The sequence below is a fragment of the Manacus candei genome, unplaced genomic scaffold, assembly GCF_025592945.1.
Source record: "Manacus candei isolate 608988 ecotype Guabito, Panama unplaced genomic scaffold, ASM2559294v1 h1tg000028l, whole genome shotgun sequence".
Lineage (NCBI taxonomy): Eukaryota > Metazoa > Chordata > Aves > Passeriformes > Pipridae > Manacus > Manacus candei.
This window is the reverse complement of record NW_026138076.1, coordinates 24788014-24810624: the sequence shown is the minus strand read 5'-3', so window position 1 is coordinate 24810624 and position 22611 is coordinate 24788014. Positions and strand designations below refer to the sequence as shown.

Below are 22611 nucleotides of genomic sequence, written 5' to 3'. Positions count from 1 at the left end.
TAGTCTGTGCCACTTGGTGACTGTAATTTCTCGCTGTACCACTGTAACACAAGAATTGAAACGCTTGGCTACCTTCTGTAAGAGGCATTTTTTTCCTCTATTACTGTCCTAATAATGGGACTAAAATGCTGTAATACTCAGTGGCAGTGGTGAACTTGCGTGACTTTATCAAGAATGTGCTTCCTTCTATCCCAATTCAGAGGGGAACAAAACTTGCTTGTTAAAGTGATTCTGTTTCCTCTAACTCCTACTCTTAGATGGCCCATTGCCTTACATCATTTCAGACCAGTAGGGCACGGACTATCCTTGAGCAGTATTTTAATTTTTAAATCTGACTCCTAACAATGACTCTTTTTTTGGTATCTTCTCACCAGTAACTTCATGTCCGTACTCCCCTTCCCTCTTAAAACAGAGGATCAGAGAGAAGATGAGGGCTCAGGAGGTAGAAGCAGACAGTAACTTTTCAGTGTCTGTAAAAGATTTTGACAAGATCCAATTTTATGGTGGAGAGCAGTGTCTGAAAAGAGGTGGTTCTGTGGTTCAAAAAGTTTTTTGCTGTGCCAGGAAGCAGGAAGATTTTTCATTAGCTGAAATTGATATGCAATACATAATACTTAATTATATACAGTACAGACATTGCCTGGAAGAAAAGTTCTCAAAGATGGCCCAAAGAGTAGATCTAAAATAATGGGGTTGGAAGAAAGGCTGTGGTAATAAAACTTGATTCCTAATTTGTATCTATACCTATATAGATATTTTATTAGAAAACAGAATTACAATCTCAATTTTCTGTTAACAATTTATGAATAGTCAGGATACCACTATAAGCCTACCAGTTCTGGACAGAAAAAGCATTATTTCTTTGTGGGCTGAATTAATATATAAAAATCCTGCAAGAGGTGAGTGCTAAGGTGGCTTTTGTAGCAGTCTGTTGGCTATTGAAATGAATGATCTAGGAAGTGGCAAAGAAATGCCTTTTTTAAATGTTACATCAAGCCCAGACTAACTCTTCCAGGCCTCAAATCAACTTTTTTGAGAGTTTTTGCCTTAGCAGCAATTCTTGAGTGCTTTTGTCTGCTTACGACATCATTGCTGGCAGCTGGTCATTGGTACACTGAGATTCTGAGGATGAATTGTGTGAGGAAAGAAAATTTACTTCCAAAATTTAAATATAGTTACTCGTTTGAATGTTCACATGAGCCTCTTAGGCAAATCTCTGTCTGACTGTCTGTCAAATAGCCTTGGGGTTTGCGGTCTGCTTCAGAGCCATAGAAAGGCCAAGGGAGGCAGAGGGATTTGTTTCCTTCCCCTTCCCCCCCTATCTCCCAAGTAATTTGTAGGGCTGTTTCCTTAAGACAATAGACAGAAATGGCATATGGATTTTTTTTTTTACACCAAATTAACATTAGATTTCCTAATATGTGGTAAGTTCTATTATAGTTTCCCTCTATTATGCCACATTTGTCAGGGAGACAGTGAATGCAAAAGTACTTTAATCCTCCCCTCTAGACAGAGGATTTCTCTGCAGGAAATTCTCTCTACTTTGAGCCCTCTGGGATTTCAGCATTAAAATCTCATGGTAATTTTCAAGTTGCTCAATTTTAGCAAAATGAGAAGCATTGATTTACCATGCAACATAATTTCTTGTTTTATCTATTGAGCCTGTCTTGAAAATGGGAGCAGTTTTTATATTGTTTTATTTCTGATGAGTGTTGCATATAATATATTTCCATCCACTTCTAAAATTCAGAATTGTTTTTTATAAAACAACTTTATCACATCGCTTTATAAAATGAGATCAGTATAATTTTATCCATTTTTATAGAATTTTTTTTATAGAACAGTTACATCTAATGTCCTAAATCAAATCTGATCTTGGATGAACTAGTAACTTTAATGCTTATATTTAACAATTTGTTTTCTTAAATTATGAATCAGCTTAGCTTTTAATTGATAGTTAGTTTCTGCTAGTGGTGGAGGCACATGGAAATGCTGAGTAACTTCAGAAAGTGAAGTCTTTGTGACATTGATATAAATTGTAACTACAAGTGACTTCTTCTCTTTCAGAATGATGTGCGAAACTGTTAGATATGAAAGGCATGAAGCGAATGAAGTTCTGTACTAGTAAGTATTTCTACTTCCTTTTGTAGAATATTTAAAGAATTAATTAATTTTAAAGTGAGTTGAGGACAGTGATGCCAAATCCCTTGCCCAGTGCACAGTGTGTAAATATAAATGATCCACTTCATTTTCATCATCAAACAGTGGAGAAATTTGCTGGTGCCAGGGAGAGAGCTAACAGTGGCTCTTGCTCAGTGGTGCATGTTGTATTAAATTTATATAAAATTAGAGGGTGTGGGATGTCTTCTCATTAGTTGTCATTTTGTTTTACTTCAGTTTTGTGAAAGTAGTAGTGATCAGCTTTTCGTGCTAGAGGTGCCAAATTGACACATATAATGTGGTTTATAATTAGCAGGGATGTGCTCTAATGTCAACTCAGATTTGCTGTAGAGATCTGAGAATTGCGATTGCTTCATTTATGCAAACAATTTATTGAAACAAAATGTTTATCGTATTTTTACTTACTGCCCTCTAAACCAGACTCTAAATGCATATTGTTTCTGGGTTATCTGGTGATATTTGAATATTTAAGCATACAAAAAACCTGTATGGTTTCTTTAATATATGTGTAATTTTTCCTGTATTGACCATCATGAAGATGATGTGATTGAACAAACTTTAATGCTAAGCCTTGACAATTCAGCAAAGTTAAATTAAGGTCTAATGAAACCCAGTAATGTTATGTATGGGAAATGAACAAGGTAAAAATCCATAGGTGGATAGATAAAATCTATAGGTGGATAGATAAGTTTAATTAGACCAGTACAATCTTTATTCATTTTACAGACTAATTTGCTAGAGACCGTTGTGCTGGTGATTTGTCCTTTTCTAGGCAGTTGGTTTGTGTCTCTTAGTTTCTGTTTAGACCCAGTATATTTTGGCTCATTCTAACCACTGACTTAAATTTAAATTATATGCTGAATTAATCAATATTGCAAGTTAACCATATACTTAATACAAGCAAAAGTTACAGGAAATATGTGCCTGAAAAAAGAAAATTCACAAACAGAACTAACTGTGAAATCTAGGTTAACTCGAAGTGCTTTTTGCACTTCTTTTGGACTGATTTCCTTTGTCACTCCTTTCATGTGACTTCATCTTCACTTTGGTTGTTTGCCTGTCATTCATATTTACTTGCTTCTTGACATTTTTTCCCCATGACTTATTCAGTAGATTTAATAGGCAGTTTGGCAGTTTCTGGCTAGAGATGCTAATGTAAAATGTGCTTACACTAGTGTTTTACATTTCTCATTTAATCTTTAATGGGCTAAACCTGAAAGTTAACACTGAATATTTTGTATTTAAAAAAAATTAAAAATTCAATATTTTGAAACCAGAAATATACAATTTTTTTTTAATAAACTATTTGAGATCTACCTGGTAAGAAAATCCCATAGAACCTGCAGTCTTTTTTCAGTGTTCTATTTTTAGAATAATAAACTTGGAGGAATCCTTTTTTTGTTTCTCAAACTCAGCCTATGTGTTGAAGATGTATTCTTCTAAAAAACAGAATTCCAATTTTACAGTGTACATGTTTGGCAAAATTCTTTGAGTACTGTGGGAGATAAGCAAACTGATAGCCAGGCCAGAACCAACCCACTCTGTTATGAGCTATACGAAATGAGTTTGAAACATGGAACCTGGTCACTTTTTGTTGAACATACCAGAATTTATTACTTGAAGCTCTTATTTTGATCATGAAGGCTGAGGTTTTAAAAAAACATTATATTTGAACTTTTTAGATTGTTTGTTAAATTACAACCTTATTTTTCTCACAGTGATGGTATGTTTGCAGTGAAATCTGAATTGGTTGCTACATCTATTAAAATAGCTGCGACTGTTGGAGTTGTTAATTGACCTGTGTGTGTGACCTCCCTGAGGCACAACTTAATGTCTCAATGCAGAAAAGCTAAATCTTTATCCCTAAGTGCTAACATGCAAACTAATACTGTTGCTGTGTTTATTTGATCAAAACTTTCTCATTGTGAAAATTGTTTTTGTCTGCATTGTTAGCTGTACGTATAAAGTGGTAAGTTTCTATTGCGTGTATGCAATGCTGAAAATAATTATCTGCATTCCTTACAAACAAAGTAATTATTTTATCCTACATTAAAAAAAAAAGTAGTTAATTTTCATGGTATCTCTATAGATTTTTTTTTTTTGACCAAAGGGGTAAAATAGGGTATGTTGTTTAAAATTGGCTCATCTCATCTGCATTTACTTTACTATCAGCGGGTATACATGGTAGTGACAAATTCTCAAACCCTACGGCCATCTCACTGTTTAAATGGAAACTGGGTTATTAGAAGTGGCAGTTCAGCTTGAGTTATTCTTCATTTGCCAGTCATCCTACTACTTGCATTTGATGGGAAGTTAATGATAAAAGGGCTCAAAAACCTGCAAAGCAAAATTTCAGAGTTGGGGTTTGCTTGACACGCATGTTTGTTCTGTTTTTTTTTTTTTTTATCTACTTCTCATTAAAAAAATATTTATTCTGGTCATTTGATACATATTTTCTCAGTAGTTCAAAAGAAAAAAAGTTCTATTTTCATGTCTGCAGGATAGTAATTGTAGATGTCTCCAACAGTAAGTTTCCAATTAACTTTTTCTTTGGGAAGCAAAGTTTTAGCAGATTTGTAGAGGGTGTTTATACCTCTTGACAGTTGAACAAAATTTTTCAGATCAAAATTTAAATGTTTGCTATGATGGCAGAGAGCAATCTTTGGCAGTAGATGCTTTGCCCTTAAGGAATTGAATGGGTCTCTAATAAATGCAGTACCTCTTTTTCCTCCTCATTTTTCATGCAAGGGCTGTATGTGTTTTTCAGCCCTGCTCTTTGATATTTGTCTGTATGCATCAGTGGTGTTTGGCTTACTCTTTCCATAAGGAAGTAGTATATGTCTTTAGACTTTACTTATTTTCTTCCCTAAGGATATTGAATTAGCAGAAAATATTTCAAGGTTTGATGACCTGCAGTCCAAAGTCATTCAATAATAAAACCTCATGTGTTTCTGAATTTCCAGGCTGTAGTACATGTTTTTGTGCTCTCATTGCCTGTAATTTTTGAGCAATTGACCGTGGAACTAACTTAGGTACTGCTTGTATTGCTTTTAAAAATACAAAGGAAACTCCAATCCCAGGTTATTGTAAAGTTGTCCTAGTTTAAGAAATCCTTCAAAGGAAAGCCTGATAGAATATATGCTCCTTCCTCCCGCATGTCCCCAGTGAGAAAATGTGTATTTTGGATTTAAGCTCTGATCAGTAAAAACTTTCTCAGTCTGCAGCATTTTAGTAGTAGGCTATTGGTTTTGATTGTGTTGATTCTTAGAAAAGGACAAGCGTTTAAAGAAGAGTAGTTATCTCTTGGATATCTTGAACTGAATTTCAGTGTTAATTTCTATGGCTGAAAAAAGCTCTTGTCTAATGCCAACATGTTTGTGTGCTTTTATGTCATTCAGTTGTGCAACCTTTAATGAAATTCAGTGTGGGGAATAAAAAAGTAGAAGTTGTACATGTAAACTGGAGATTGGAGAGAAAAAATCTTCTGTAAAACTGAGTTATTACTACAGAGAGTGTCCACAGCTGAAACGAGAAATAACAAGTTTGTTAATTTCTAAATTACTAACAATGGTAGGCAAGTGTGTGGCAAAAAGCTGTATTTGTATAATTCTGTTTTGTCTTGCTTTTTTCCCCATTCTTCACTTGTCACATGATCTGGGATGAAAAACATCCACTTCTGTTAAGGCTGTAGTGCATATATGGGAGGTGGAGTGCGGAGACAAAAGGGGATGAGAATTAGAGAATGCTCATCTTTTTTGGTATTTCCATGATTAGAACTAAATTCTCAGGCCCAGTAGCAGTAATATCACCATCCAGTCTTAGCCAAGTTTTCTGAATTACATCACCATGGCAAATCACAAGACCCAAACACATTGGGTTTGGGTTAACCATGCTTGACCCAGCTATCAAAACCTGAAACAAATGAAATATGGAAAGGAAATAAAAGAGCACAACTTTTTAGTAGCTGCTCAAATGCCTATTGTTTTTTTAGATGAAAATGTTAGTCTCTTTCATGAGGTAGAGCATGAAAATGCTGGAGGGCATTAACTTTGTGTAGCTTCGGGACAGGTTGTGTTAGATCATCTCCCCGAGGGCACGTGGGTGAGATGGACTCAGGGCAGTGACTGGCAGGGAACTTGCAGAGCTTGCTCAGGAGGATGCTCTTCCCAGGGAAGAGACATGCTGTCATCCATCCAGGTATCATGCATTACACAGAAAGTCGTGGGGATTTTGGACATATCTATAAAATATCTGTATGTGCTTTAGCTAAGCAACTGTAGGTCTGTGTAATCAACGTAGAGTAGTTCTGTTCAAGGACAGCTGAGAAATAGATCTATGAGTAGTCTTTAAGAGTGTGAATCTAGGAGTCAGACTTTAAGTCCGACAATAAAAGTGACATTTATTGAATTCATAGTTCTTTCATAGTAGCATATTGTCCTGAAGACCCTCAAGAGGATAGAAACAGTGCATATAAACCAACAGAAAGTTATGCCAATGTTACTGTACATTTCTGCGTAGCCCGACTTAATTGTACAACGACATGTGACAAAAATGAGTTTAAAGCACCTTCTTTAGCTATTACTGCATGATTTTTAAACAGAACAACTTTGCTGAGACCACCTTACTGAAATTGTATTGAGTGCTTTTATGTTCTGTAGGTGTTCAAGAAATTTTATGATCATAAAAACTAGTTATTCTATACAGATATAATGTATGTGGTCTATAGCTATATATATATCTTTTATCTATCTATCTATCTATCTATATATCTATCTATATATATATCTATATATCTATCTATATCTATCTTACAGATATAAAGCTTAAGTCCTAAAAGACTGCAGAAAGTAATTGCTAGAGAAATGTATGAGGATTAATCTGGTGTTTCCACTAGTGGTATTCCAAATTGTCAGTAAAATTAATACCTTGTATTCCTTAATACTTTAACCAGAATTTCTGAGTTTTGGACAGAATGCACCTTTTTGTGGGGGCTTGTGTCATATTTCTGCAGTTGCTGTCCTTGTTTACTGAATATTCTTGACTTCAGAGAACCCCTATGAAAGATTTCTTCCTTGGTCTTATTTAAAATGCAATGAATATATGTAGTAAACTCAGAGTATGTCTTCTTCAGAGAAACAGAAATAAAACAGAGGTGAGCGTGTGGAGTCTGTTTGGTCATAGATTGGACTCAGTCTCAGAGGTCTTTTCCAGCCTGAATGATTCTGTGATACAGGTGCCACAGAAGGCACCAATGTCATCCTGGCTTGGATCAGCAATAGTGTGTGGCTGGAAGGACCAGGGCAGTGATGGCCCCCCTGTACTCAGCACTGGTTAGGCCACACCTTGAATCCTGTGTTCAGTTTTGGCCCCCTCACTACAGGAAAGACACTGAGGTGCTGGAGCATGTCCAGAGAAGGGCAACGTTGGTGGTGAAGGGTCTGGAGTGCGAGTCTTATGAGGAGCAGCTGAGGAATCTGGGGTTGTTTAGCCTGGAGAAAAGGAGGGTCAAGTAGATCTTATTGTTCCCTACAGCTACCTGAAAGGATGTTGTAGCAGAGTGGAGATCGGTCTCTTCCATGTAAGAAGTGATAGGACAAGAGGAAATGGCCTCAATTTGTGCTGGAGAGGTTTACATTGGCTATCAGGAAAGATTTCTTTACAGAAATGGTTGTCAAGCACTCACGCAGTCTGCCCAGGGAAGTGGTTGGGTCACCATCTGTGAAGGCATTTAAAAGACATTGTAGATGTGGTGCTTGGTGACACGATTTAACGGTGAATATAACAGTACTGGGTTAATGGTTGGACTTCATCATTGTAAAGGTCTTTTCCAACCTAAATGATTCTAGGATTACTGGGTCAGTATCTGAATTTTCAGGTATATATATGTATAAAATATATTCATATATTCATACTGCTTGTACATCCATAGGTTTCTGTGAAAATCCTGCAGCACTATATTTAATAATGCAAAGAACTGCTGCAGCAGGGCTGGTCTCTTCTTCCCTTTTTTTTTTCCTTCTTTGTCCTGAAAGTATTCCTAAAGGTGTATTGCACCTTCTGCTAGTTGGACAGTTGCCAAAATAGCATTGGGATACTGCCAGTTCTGCACTGCAGTAAATCAGGAACCTGAATTCATATGTTGTATTGTGAATGCATTTTCTGTGGGAAATTTCTTAGGCAATGTGTATCATTAAAACAAGCACATTCAAGGACCTGACAGTTGTCTCTGTATAAACAGACACTGAATCAAGGCTTCTTAGTAGTGTCAGTGATCAATGCTAATCTGTTGGCTTTGCATAGCCAGTTCCAAATTTCTGTTACTGTTTGACCTGATTTTGAGACTTCTTTGAATGACACCTGAAGTAATGTTTTTGCACCTTCTTCACTGTAAATGCTTCACTAAAACCTATTGTATTTTTGTTGTTGCTGCAATTCTGAGAATAAAAGCTTTGATTTTGGAGAAATACTAGGAGGCGGTTAGATATAAGAACAGATTTGTCTGTCTTGACCACAGAATATTTTAGATCCAAGATCATTTTATTTTACTACTTCCGTAATTTTTTTTCTTATAATTTAGGAGACTATAATTTTGTTTTCAATTTCTCTTCTGCTATCAAGGGATAATTCACTGTACAAGTTTAGGATCAAGATTTCAGTGACAGTAGGTCAATTAGCTTGTGTGTGTTTGTTTGCATAATATATTTATTGATTGCCTGTTTAATCACCTGTCTTAGACTGACAGGCATTACTGACACTGCAATAATCTTTAATTTGACTGATTTTTCTGTTTTATTTTTATTGATTTTATAAGTGGAAAAGAATACAAATAAATTTAATATTCTAAAGAAAAATATACTTCTGATTATTTGTTTTCAGAATACTGAGTAATTACTTTCCGTGGTTCATTCTTTTTCATTTCCCATTCTTTCTACCAGGAGACGAGACACCAGTTTTCATCTTGTGTCCATTAATAAAAGATAATCATGGACATCAGTTGAAATATGCACTTTAAGATGCTTGTTTAGTGAAAATCAGAAGTTCTAAATTCTTAGTTAGCAGTTTTATTACTGAATATATTTTAACTTTGTCTTATATTTATTCTAATAATATTGTCATCTTCACTCTAATTATGACTTCAATGTGTTCGTATAACAAAAAAGTATTTGAAAATTGTGGCTGATGCATCAAGTACCAATCTCTTTTATTTCTGTGTTTGGGATATACCTGCTAATGTCATCAAGAGCATCTAAAATGCTCTGGCAGATGTCAGGTAACTGCTTAACTGGCTTAATAAGGAGGATTATAAGGATTATAGACAGTGCTGACAATGTTAACAAATGGTTCTCTGGCTATTCTGAGTGTTAAAATACTGCAGTGCTAGTGGGCAGGATCTTCAGGCAATGAGAAATCTACCTGAAAGAATTGCTCAACTTAGGCATGTTTGACGTTCCGAGGCACTTCAGGGCTAATGTTTAATTGTGGCAATGGTTATTCAATTAAAATGATAAACTACCTGTAGCTTTCAGCAGACAGAAGTTAACCAAAATGAGCAAAGAGAAACAGACATTAATCTGCTGGAACAATATCCTGTGGAACATAAGCTTACAGAGCAATGTTCTTTGTGATTTCTTCTTGTGTTGTGCTTAAATGCCTGAAAGAGGTCCCAGTTCTGACATGTCAAGTTTTCATTGTTTCTCCCTCTCACAGGTGGAGATCTGGGAGCATGACTAATGTCTTCGGAATTACTCTGTGCTTACTTTCTGAAATTTATTCAACTTTGAACAGCATTGAGTATGATTACATGACAATGTAATCTTCTTGGTACATCTTGGTTTGTAATATATGTTCTTTTGTCAGAACAGTACAAATGTTGTAGTTTGTAGCATGACGTTACTAAATCTTGAATGAATCCTTTAGTGGTTGGAATTTTAAAGAATTATTTTCTCCATAAATCAAACCAGCTCTTTCACAACCAAGAAATTGTTCTTGCTGATTTCATGACCTTTTTATGAAGTAGCTTGAAAAATAACTCTGAATGGAAAGTAATTCTGGATGCTGATGTTCGACTTATGTTAGGGGTCCTTCCAGCGTCTGGTGTTGCTGGACCATTCAGTCCAGTGTTGGAGGGAGAATGGCACCTCCATTGTTTAAGTCTCAGGATAGACAGAACTCCTGTAAAAGGAATATTAAGCAGTAATTGTATGGAAGTAATTTCCATGCTTGTTTCCATTGAGACCTGCATGCTGCTTAGCTTTTTTCAAGTGCTGTTTTAAAGGAGTTGGCTGAAAAACCAATGAACAGAAGGTGGTTGGAGCAGCAAAGACTTCTGTTCAGCATATGCTTTTAAGTCCAGGTACTGAATTTTGCACTGAAGAGAGGTCTTATTTTACAGAATTAAAGCGTGCCTGACAACAGTCATCACAAAGACCTGCAAATTCTTGCCACTGTGCTTACTTACGATGTTCATTATCTAGTTGAAGCAAAGGCACATGATAATCATGTGCTGAATGATTCGTTATTCCAGAGGTTTTAGTAGTTCTGCGTCTCATTTTGGTGGAGAATGAGAATTAAATGGATTGCATTTGTTAAAATCTAACTACTTCTAAAGAAATTTTAAAGGAAAGTGATACATCAGGACTTGTTAGGGTAGAGTAAGACACTAGAGATGGTGTAGATATTTGAGATTTATTTGGCCTTTCAACAGGTTGACTTAAATCTTTACTGTAGCTGACTATTTCGGAGGGTTTTTCCGCATCTTATGGGATCAGGAAATCTGGAAGCTAAAACTGGAACATCTGTCCTACTGTAGAGAGATACCTTATAGAATCCATAGGTGTAAGGGACACGTGTTGAAACAAGTTAATTCATGTGCATAATTTCTTTGATATACTGTTAATATTTAATTCAGATACATAGTTTAAAATGTATAGTTACAAATGTGCAAGCGCTGCTGATTGCTTTATATTGAAATAAAATAATTAGAATTAGAAAATAAAGCTTTGGTTTTAAGTAGTATATATGTACCTAATTGGGGATCTGGGAATAAGAAGCTACCCCTTCTAGTGGAATGAATAGATCATAGCATGAAGAGTTTGATACAAGTGCTGAAGACTTTGAGAAAGCCTGCAAGCTTTGTGGGTCTTGGAAGTCTGGAGGTTTATAACTGCCTCCTGATTTTTGAACTTTGAGTGCCTCTGAGGTCTCACAGAACAGTCATATGCTAGAAAATGTGAAGACCTAAGTCTAAAAAGACTGTCTAACCTTATCAGTGGTGACAACCTAGTGATGTCATCAGCTGTTGCATAATTATGTAATTGATGTTTCCAGACAGAACAGTTAGTTACAGCTATGAAATTACTTTGCTTAGTTCTGTCTTCAGGTTTTTGTGTCATTTTCAAAGCCCAGAGGTGTGCTGTCTGGCTGGAGGCTGTAGTTTCATTAAAGGACTACGTCAAGGAAGCTGGGGAGGGAAACACAATGGGAAGACATTGCAATCCGGTTTATGGGTTTCTGTTTCTAGCTCCTGAATTACTGTAAATCAAATTCTCTGACATTCTGGGAAATTATATATAGATTTCCCAGGAAATCCACTGCTCTCAAAAGTGCTATAATACAAGAGTCAAGATTTCAGGTCAAGCTTTATTCAGATTTCATACACCTGAAGTGCACATTATGAATAAAGCCTGTATATTGGGGAGTATTTTGGTATTGGCTTTCAGTTTTGCATCACTTTAAAGTTGCTACTAGAACCTGAGTATTCTGAAAACTTTATCAGTAGGTAGCTCTATCATATTACTTATAAGAGAAGAATACTCTTGGTACTCGAGTACTTTTTTTGTTGTCTTCACAGAGCACGGATCTTATTTTCAGGACAGAATGACTACATGTATTGATTTAATTCTTCTTACTGCCCCTTAATGTGTGACTTTTGGGTTAACTTCATTCTGATTCTCTGCAGGATAAATTGCCTGTGTCATCTTACTTTCTCGGCAATAAATCTTGTTTTCTGTAACTTGGGAAAGTGGATAGCTTTGCTGCATTCAGTAGGGAACTTTTAACAATCCTAGGTTTCATCCCGATGAATATCCAGAACAGTAGTTGAGCTGAACCCCCCCCCAGAACAAACAACAAAAACCAAACAACCCAACCCCCTCTGCCCCCCAAAGAGCAACCCCCCCCCCCCCCTTCCCACAGTCTTAGGTACTTGAAGGAATGTATTCTGTCACTTAAGCCCAACAGGTGAAGTAAAATCTTGCCTGCAAAGAAGAACTCTGATTGCCTGCTCGGAAATGTACATGTGTCAGTAATTCCTGATTTCAGTTATTTCCACTCCTCCTGTGCATGTAGCTCTACAAGACTGGAGGGAGGATGGGGAGACAAATTCAAAGCTAGGTAGAGGTGCTACTTATCTGGGTTGGATGAGCTTTGCTTTCAGCCTGATGTGAATCACAGAATCATTTAGATTGGAAAAGAGCTCTTAAGATCATTGAGTCCAACCATTAACCCAACACTGCACGGTTTACCACTAAATTACATCCACATCTGTGTGTTTTTCAAATACCTCCAGGGGTGACAACTCAACTACTTCACTGGGAAGCTTGTTCCAGTGCTTGAGAACCCTTTCAATATCCAATCTAAACCTTTCCTAGCACAACTTAAAGCTGACTCTTGTCCTGTGACTTGTTACCTGGGAGAAGAGGTCAACCCACACCTTGCTACAGCCTCCCTTCAGATAGTTGTAGAGAGTGATAAGTTCCCACGTAGTTGTAGAGAGTGATAAGGTCCCAGGTAGTTGTAGAGAGTGATAAGGTCCCAGGTAGTTGTAGAGAGTGATAAGGTCCCAGGTAGTTGTAGAGAGTGATAAGGTCCCAGGTAATTGTAGAGAGTGATAAGGTCCCTTTTGAGCCTCCTTTTCTCCAGGCTGAACGACCCCAGCTCTCTCAACCACTCTTCATAAGACTTGTGTTCCAGACCCCTCACCAGCTTTGTTGCTTTGTGGAGCTTTCACTGCTCTTCCAGGGACAGCTGCTGCTTCAGTGGTTGCGGTGATGATGGACAGCAGTGGTGTCCTTACTAAACTAGTCATTGGAAAGATCTTACCTGATCACATGTCTTTCCTTTCTACATCAACCTGACTGATAGATGCTACTGGACCCTCCCCTCAACTGTACTAGGCTGAAAAAACCCCAGTGTCCCTATAAGGATACCTTTGGGGGAAAGTCATCAGCATCTATCCTGCTTCAGCTAATTCTGGATCAAATGAAGTTAATACCATCTTGCAAATCCAGTCAGGGATGTGTCCTGTCCACAATAAAAACCTTTTAAGCACAATTTGCTGTTTTCTCTATGACAGAAGAAGTATCTATAGGACAGAAATAGTTTCTAAATTCTTCTGTGGGCTGCCATGGGTAGGCAGTATTCTGGCACTGGAAGAAAACTTTATAATTGGGCTTATTCTCTAGAGTTTTGATGTTCAAAACAAAATGTGAAATGTGATTCCAAAGAAAACTTTTCAAATGTGAGTGTTCTCTGTTGGGTAAAATGATATTTGCATGAGTCCTCAGGTGGATTGAAGAAGTGCTTTTGTAATTCAGCATCCCCTTCTATAGTTTCTTCTGTCTTTCATTACAGGCACAAAAGTCTTGTAGAATGCAAATGCATTGTTAATGAACAAATGTCAAGCATAGTACAGAAAACATAGAAGCTTGATTGAAAGCTACACGATATTTGAATAAGATTGTAGAAAGCCCAGAATCCTTAAAATGAAAGAACTGCATGTGTTTCTTGCAACAGTACTGTCTAGCGAAAGCTGGCTGCCAAATGGCTTTTTTGAGGCTTAATTGTAATCAACTGCGAGTGTAGCAAGTGTTGAAAAGTGCAGGAGTTATATATTGTTTTCATATGAAAGGACTAGATCAGTGTTTAATTTGCCTTTTTTTCTTTTTTTTTTTGAGGGAAGCATGTGTGTTCTGGAGGAAGGAAAGTGTTTGCTATACATGTGCGATTTTTTCAGATGTTTTGCTCAAGACTATATAAAGACACTACTGGTTGTAAAAATGAAGGGAATTAAAACCCTCTCAGTGTTCTTTGCTCTTAAAGACTGTCTTGGAAATATTTATGATGTTTTGGCTGGCAGTGAAAGTTTTAAAAGAATACAGTGTATTTCAGGGAAGATACCTTGAATATAGACACTTTATGTACTAATCTTCCACAATTGTGACACAGCAATATTGAAGATTGCTTTTTCTGTTTAGATAATTAAAGGGTTGAGTTCAGGAGATATGCATGATGCAAATTCCTTAGAGCTTATAAGTTCTCAAATGTCACTGTAAAAATAAAAACATTTTTGAAGCACATATAAAACAAAGGGAAAATAAATTCCATCAGATGGTATTCCTAAAGTTTTATTTATTGTTTTAGTCAGTACTTTCAGCTGTCAAATGAGCAGATGCTTCTTTTGGTTCTGTATAAAGTAGATAAAGTATGATGCTTATGATAGATAAGTGAGAAGGAGCAAAAACTGTTGAAGAGCCAGCTTGCAGAGAAAGAAAATTAACCTGTGAACTGAGAAAAAAAAAAATAAAACTGAGTTGAATGATTAACTGAATGAAATGTCATGCTGTGTGTGATCAAATAACAAAAAAATTAAACAACTTCAGTTAAATGTATAATAATTTTGGCTGTTTGTTAAATGATTCAAAGGTAGGTTCAAAAGTAGCATTAAGAATTTGAATATTGAACATATTGCCTGGTGCTTGTGAAAGCCAGTAGCTTTGAAGTAAAAAGATTTCCTATGAGAAGAGATAACTAAAGCCCCTTACATGTAGGTGTTTATTATTACAAATAATAAAAAGTTAATCAACTCTTAAAAGGAGGGAAATAAAAGATTATATATTAGTAGATTTCTACAAAAGTGAAAATATTTTCTATTGGCTTAATTTTTTTTTTCTGCTTCAGTTCTTTTATAATTGGAAATGGCTTTCTGGAAGTATAAACAAATCTTCTAGATGACTTTTGCTTTAGAGTTATAAAGCCTGTGACCCCAGGTTCTTATCTATCAGACTATGCTTTTATACTTGGTCCTACTGATAATTTTTAGAAAAAGGGAAAAAACTGCCACCCCAAAACACAAAACTTAGTGTGTGAAAATGTAATGTACTGTAATCCACATGGAAAAATTATTATTGACATTCTAATACAGTTACTTCCAAGCTCTTTAGGAAATCACTCTCTACAGCCATTGCTGAAAATGTCTATTTCAGCTGTGCTAATTAGTCCAGATTATTTGTATTTAGAATGACATCTATTGAAAAACATAACAAAAAACCCAACAGGCTTGCAGTTCAGCAGCAGTGTTGTTATATGCCTGTCAGCGTAGGACTCGTGAGGGAAGGAATGTTTAAAGACATGTAACTTAACTCAGGTTCATGTTTATCCTTTTGAGAATGATATTTTCAGTTGAAGTACTGGTTTTCTTGAGTTTGTCTGCTTTAACCTGGTTCTCTGTACTTATGTACAATGCTCATTTTTCTAGACCAACAAGTTTGAGGATGATACAGGTCCATGTGAGAAGCAAGCATGTGGGGCATACTTCAGAAAAGGCAGCTTGGAGCACTTCAACTATATGGAACAAAATGTTATTTCAGCTGTGGGACTATGATATTGCTTGATTTTCTGTTGTCTGTCGGTATGAAGAAGTATTCCTGAAATCTTCATTTTAAAGATGTTAAGTTTTCACTGATCTGGTGTGTGTAGCTGACCAGTGTGGCTTCACTGGTCAGGTTATTGTCTGGTAGAAAAGAAATACGAGCTCCATCATCTTATTTAGCTCTTTTGTTCTTGGCCATAGATCGTGTCCTTAATTTCCTCTGTTAATTCTATGTGTTTCTGATGTTTGTCCTTTCTCTCATGCTTTTATTATACAGTGCAAGATGAAAATGGAGCACATTTTTAGATTGGATGGTTTGCTGGTTTGCTGTCAGCTGTTTTAGGCTGACTTCCTCCCTCTCTTGTTTTGAGGACTGCTTTATATATACTTCTTAAATTGAAGTTCTTCAACTGAAAAGCACGCTGCTAACATGTACCTTGCGTACTTAGATTTAAGATTAGGTTTAATACTAGGCTGTCATCATCATTACAAGATGTGGGCTGTTCTTTCTTGAAGTTAGGCCTAATTGTTTCTAAAGACTTGAGACATGTAATTTAAAAAAAATGAAGGTATTACAAATTAATTAAGTAATCTGCATCTCTTAGTGGCACTAGGGTGGTTTTCAGATAAGAATGCTCACATAGTTCATAATGATGTACTTGAATTCAATTAATGAGTTTCTCTGGAAGAAGCAGGAGTGTTAAAAACTGAAGTAAAGTAGAGAGATTCTCAGTATTGACTATTAAAATGGACCAAGACTTCTACTGCAGCTATTTCTAGTAACCTTAATCTATTTTATTTTCCTGTCCAAACATTATTTGAACTTATGCAAGAAGAGTCTAAGCATATAAAAAGGGTTTTGTATTACTCAAGGAGCAAGATCTGAATCTACAGTAGAATGAACTGACCTGGATGATGAAGTTCTCGTCCAGTTCTTCTATGTCATGAAGAGAGGGGAAAAGAAATTTTTTGTCCCTTTAATTGGGAATTTAGTCTTGTGCCAGGAAGAGACATGAAAGGGACAGTACATAGTAGTAGCAGATAATAATGACTAACAAATCTAATACAGGTTTATCATCTGTGAATGTTTCCAATGGTCTCTTATATTGTGGGAAGGTAAGCTGATGTCAAAAGGCAAATTTCTGTCTTGAAGAAAGGTTTTAGAGGAGATGGCTAGGATTGGGAAAGGAAGTCTTATTTATAGAGGGAAAGAGGCTACAGTTCTCTTCGGCAAGAGAAAAGTAATACATTCAACAGAATACAGTACAATATGTTTACTGTAGCTTGACTTAATTTTAAACACTTTGTTATATTTAATTGGATTTCTGCTGTTATCAAATGGATAGATATATGCTTTTAAAAAAGTGAAGTAAATGAAATGGGACATTCTTATAATGTATATATTTGCAGATGGAAATTAGAATAATTTCACGGAATTGTTTTATAAATGATTGAACTGGGGCTTCCATAGTTTTGAGCATTTTTGCCTCTTAGTTCTTTGTAGTGCAAATTTGGTACTGCTGGCTGTGAGTAATTTAAATCAAGTGTTTTGAACTGTGTCCTTTTTTTTTCCTTTTTATTCCAGCCCTGATGATATTGGTAGCTGTTGGTATATCCTGCTGTCTGGTTCAGTCTTCATTAAAGAATCTATGTTTCTTCCAAGGAGCAGGTATGTCAGCTATGAATATACTGCATTCTATATTTTAAACATAAATCATGAGATGTGGAAAATTTTTAGAATTAAAAGGCAGTATCTTATTCTTAATAACACACAGAAGAACACACATAAGCACATTTTTCCTGCCTTTACTGACTGTGGTAACTGTTTTTGCCCATATGCAAAATGTTGTACAGATGCTGTCAATTTAAAAAGTAAAACAACTGTTTTTAAAAAGTAAAAAAATAATAAAATGGAGAGAAGTACTGAGGAGTCTGTTCCTGTGAGTAGTCAAAGTAATCATAGGATGCACTAGAACTTGTAATGTTTTCCTGAGGCTTTACTTACTGTGCACAAGTCTTTGGTGCCTGTTTTAGTATATGCTTAGATCACGTTACTGCAGCTTTGTTGCTTCTTTTTAAGTCTGTGCTTCATGCAAATGGATTTGCCATGAAGAGTGGTATTTTACATGGAAAAAAAAGTTTGAGTGTCAGACACTCAAATGTATATTGCTTCAGTAAAAAAAATTAATTATTTTTAGCTATGGGAAAGATGCAAGTGATTGCAAGGCTTTTACACGAACGAAGCTGAACTTGATCATTTTAGCAGAAGCAGAGCAGAATCACTTTAAGATCCTGGTTATGTACATATTCATTTAGACTGCTCTAAAAGGCTTCTTTGAAGCAAGTGGCATGTAGTAAAATTTGTGAAAGGAGAATGAAAGAATGACCTGTCTCTGTATGGTACCATGATAATGAAAGTACTGGAAACTTTTTAACCATTTTAAACAGTGGAAAACCACTTTAGAGCTAGTTTTGGTTGGCACATGAAAAATTAGATCTTGGTATCTGCCTTTCAGTGGATGAGCAGTGCTAGTCTTGGGACTTCCATTTGGTAATGGTAGTTCTTGGTGCAGTCAAGTGTCTTGCGTTTGTAAAAACAGAGCAGCACTGCTGATAAAATGGTATATTTGATGATGTTAAATATACATCATCTAAAAATAGATGATGTTAAAATTGCAAAACTGGTTATTATAAAAAGTATCACAACAACAGATTAGAGGATCCCTGCTGCTAGCAGAGTGAAAGTGTCATCCATAAACAGACACTGCCAGAAACAAAGCTGGCAGAAAGTGCTACCTTTAGGTATCAGGAGAAAGGATATATAATACCTGAATTAAGGTAGGGTGATTGTATATGGTCTGTGGCAAGAATCTTCCTTTGAAATACAGCAATGTTTGTGCCTCCGCACACTTCTGGACACTTGAAGAGAGGTGAGATGAACAATGAGCTTAAGATTCTTCCTGGAAGAATGAACGGAAAATTTCAGATCCTCTGACACTAAGCAGAGCATTTAAGGGCTGTTCACAGAGAGAAATTCAGAAATTACATCTGGTGGAACAGTGTCTGAGATCTTTGTGAAGTACAAACATGGAATTTGACATTAGGATAAGTTTCTTAGTTGTGGACGAAGTCAAGTAGATGTCAAAGTTAGTGTCTTGGGAAGTGAATGCAAGAGAGACAATTTGTTAATTAAGCAAGCTAACATAAATCTCTGAAAGCAAAATTAAGTAACTTTAATTACAAAGATAGAAAGTATTTCTGGAGAGTAAAATCAGAGTTATTCTAGTGAGGGGCTTTGTGCTCAGAAGCTTTAGTCATCAAAGGGTAGGTGAGGGGCTTTAAATTTAGGACAAGGTCAATCAGGATTTTTTCTTTGTAAATGAATAAATTGGAATATCAGGGCCTTAGGCTAATCCATTAATAAGAAATGTGGGAGAAGTGAGAGGGCACTTAGATTAAATTTCTGATTTGGAATACTGGTTGGTAATAAGTGATTTATTGATTTATTTGTTAATAAAACAAAGCTTGAGAAGGAAACTAAGTTTTTCAGTTTTACTTATGCTACCAGTGAATTGCTCAGACAGAAATAGTAAACTGCTCAGATATACATACTTGGCAGAAGAGACAGATTAGCAGGAATGCTAAAGTAAAATTTTCTGTGCTCTAGAAAAAAGGGAGAGACCTACTGAAAAGGTTGCTGTCCAGAAGGAATTGATAGAATGGTATTTTGAAATCTGAAGAGTAGTGTTAAAAGTGGGCAAAAGACAATTACTGGATAACTTCTTAAACTGACTGTTTACATATACAAGGAGTAACAATTTCAAGAGCCTTTTTGAGCATTGCATAATTTGTGAGTCTTGCTGTCGTCTTGTTACAACGAACTGGCAATGCTTTAGCAAATGGAGCACATCCTCATTCATCACTGACATCAAGTTATAGGAAGAGACTTAAACATTGCAAAGTAGAGATCATCTAATTTTGATCTTGTTTGGCTAAAACATTGTCATTTGAGTAAACTAAATTTGCAATAGTAAATTCATATGTGCACTATTTTAGTGTGTTTTTTTGCAGATTAATCCATTTTATCTTTGCCCATCTAAAAAGCCACTAGGAAATTATTTTGCAACATATGAAGCTTGTGAGATATTAGGATGGAGCTGAGCTGTCTGTGTAGGAGCAAGGAAATATGTAGAAAGCAAAAAATGTATTCCTATCTCCAGATCTGATTGACACAGAAAATTCTTATTTCCCGAACTTTTCTTTTCCCTGAGCTAAGAGTTCATGCCTAAGCATCACCATCTGAAACTCATAATTTTTTTCCCCGTTTTAAAAATATTCTCTTTTTTTTGACAGCCTGCCCCACGCACCTGTAGTAAATCCCTTTGGACAAGTTCTCTGGGCTGCATCCTGCCAATCCTGCTCAGTTTGTGAGCTTCTCCTTGCCTGTCCTCCTGACTCAAACTTGACTTCATTAAATGGTGGCTGGGCAGTAGCTGACCAGATTTAAAACAAGATACATGTTGTTGTCCCCCCGTCCCAGCCCCCGAAGCTGTCTAAAAGCATAAGAAATGACAGCCCCCCTGCTTTCCCAGTGTCATGGTTTAGGAATACCCACTCCCTAATTTGATGCCTCTCCCCCCTGAGACTCTCCCAAACCAGACACTGCTAATTCCCCTCCCCTTCTGGTGGGAGACACAAAGGGTAGAGATTCTGAGATGAGATAAGAACAATTTACTGGAAACAGCAATGAGATACCCCCCCCCAGCAGTAACAGCAACAATACTAATAATAGTGTGTAAAAGAGAGAGGGTGATTTACATGCAAAATGCTCACCAAGCATTGAACAATGGCAGGTGGACCCCATGCCCACCATGTTTTTTAGGACTGTAGGAGAGAGTCCCTTCCCCCACCCATGAAGTAAGATGGTATTGAATACCACAATGTCTTGACCATACCCACACAGCTCCAGGCTCTGCCCCCTCACAACTAATGTGAAAAGTTCACCCTGTCCTTGGCCAAAACTAGGACACCCACTCAAACCAGAAATAAAAAATAGTATAGCAATCCAAAATTAAGCAGTTTTGTAATGTATGATATATGGTCAAGTAGTTGCTAGTTGAAATAGTTTGAAATCAGTGTCAGAGCTGCCAATTTTTGCCAAAATTTTGTAATGTACTAGGTGACTTGTAAAATTACTTGCAACTGGCTACTTGACAAGTCTTTAATTTCAAATAATAAAAAAAAAGAGGTTCAAAATGGAATATTGGAATACCCAAAGTCCTAATTTGAGTAACTTGCTTTGGAAACTTTAGCATCTGAACCATGTCTGTTTTTTGAAAATAACATGAGTTGAATTTTATTTCTCTGTTGCCATATAGCTTAACTTGTATTTGTTCAAATGCCAAGCCATCTGTTAGCAAATAGTGTTCATAAGATAAGGCTGGATTTTATTATCTTAACTTATTATTTTGGGAAAATATACAATCTACAGTTTTCAAGAATTTTGACCTGAACAATTAAAGCTGTCATATTTTTGGTGACATAAAGTAAAGCTTAATCTTGCTCTCCTGTTTAATTTCTGTAAATTGCAACAATGAAATTTATTTGGACAGGGAAGATTATCCTTCTCCCCTCCCCCAATTTTACTATTAACATTTTTCAGACTTATTCCTTTACTTTAACATATCAGACACATTATGGTTAAACTAAACATTCTATAATGCTTCCCTCCCACCATGACCACCAAACTAGCACACATTAACACTCAGTCCCCTCAGCATTTCCCCATAGCATCTGTACCCTGAAGCAGTTCACGTGGTAGAATGAGGTTTGTGTATAAAGTCCAGAAAATAAATGAACAGAAAATACCATTCACTGAGGGTTGTCCTGACTCTTATGTGTTTTCACATGGCCACTGACAGCAACAATGTGACAGTCCCTCAAAATATCTTTTTGAATGGCCTCCCGCATCCCTTGGCCTGCTCCATGCTCTCTCCACATTTGGTCATCTGCTTGGATTTTCTGTGTGGTTTTTGTACCAGAACTTTGCTTCTAATGTAAATTCTACTGGTTTTTTTTATATTACTTAAATGGGACCTGCAGTACAAAAAGGTCTCCTAGATCTCCCACAGCTAACCTCATGCTTGCCCTTGGCCTCCATGACCAGAGGATGCAACTAACTCTTTGCAGCAGCAAAATACAGAATTGCTGGGCATTTTTCCTCAAACCAATAGGCTCTGGTACTTGGTTTTTTCTGCTTTTCTCTTAAAATGGTTCTGAGACCATCTGGGTAGTGTGTGCTGTGCTGCTGAGGCATACTGCAATGCTGACTTGACCTGTGCAAACCTGACTTTACACTTGTCTTTAACGACTCACTCATCTACACTGTTCCCTTGCTGTAGCCTCTTCTTTTTCTTCTTTACCGCCATATCCAGTCAGTTCTTCCCTCACCGCTTCATATGGCAATTGAGAACTGCTTTCCTTTCCGCAAGTTCAAAAATTTTATGTACAAGAGCAATTATTTAAGCTTTTTTTCTCTAATTAAAAGATTAAGTTTTGAAGGTGAGAGAACATCTGGTTTTTACTGTTCTCAAAATTAAAAGGGAGGTATCTGTATAATTATTGATTATTTAGCCCTCTGGTCTTTCCTATACTAAAACAACTTATAAAATGGATTGGAATATTTAATTGTATTGGAGACTCATTGAAGAAATTATGGACTTGTTCTGAATGTGTGTAAAGCAATATCAAAACTCAGTTTGTGCAGAAATTTTTTGTCTTCA

General features: G+C 36.4%; 1 protein-coding gene across 4 annotated transcripts in view; it reads left to right on the top strand.

The window, feature by feature from the left end:
* Positions 1-22611, top strand: part of RAPGEF2 (Rap guanine nucleotide exchange factor 2) — a 180844-nt gene that overhangs the window by 53072 nt on the left and 105161 nt on the right. For all 4 annotated transcript variants that reach the window (XM_051790713.1, XM_051790710.1, XM_051790711.1 and 1 more), the window contains exons 3-4: positions 2068-2124; positions 17415-17498. In XM_051790713.1, the coding sequence (XP_051646673.1) occupies positions 2068-2124; positions 17415-17498 (141 nt within the window). The remainder of the gene's footprint in view (positions 1-2067; positions 2125-17414; positions 17499-22611) is intronic.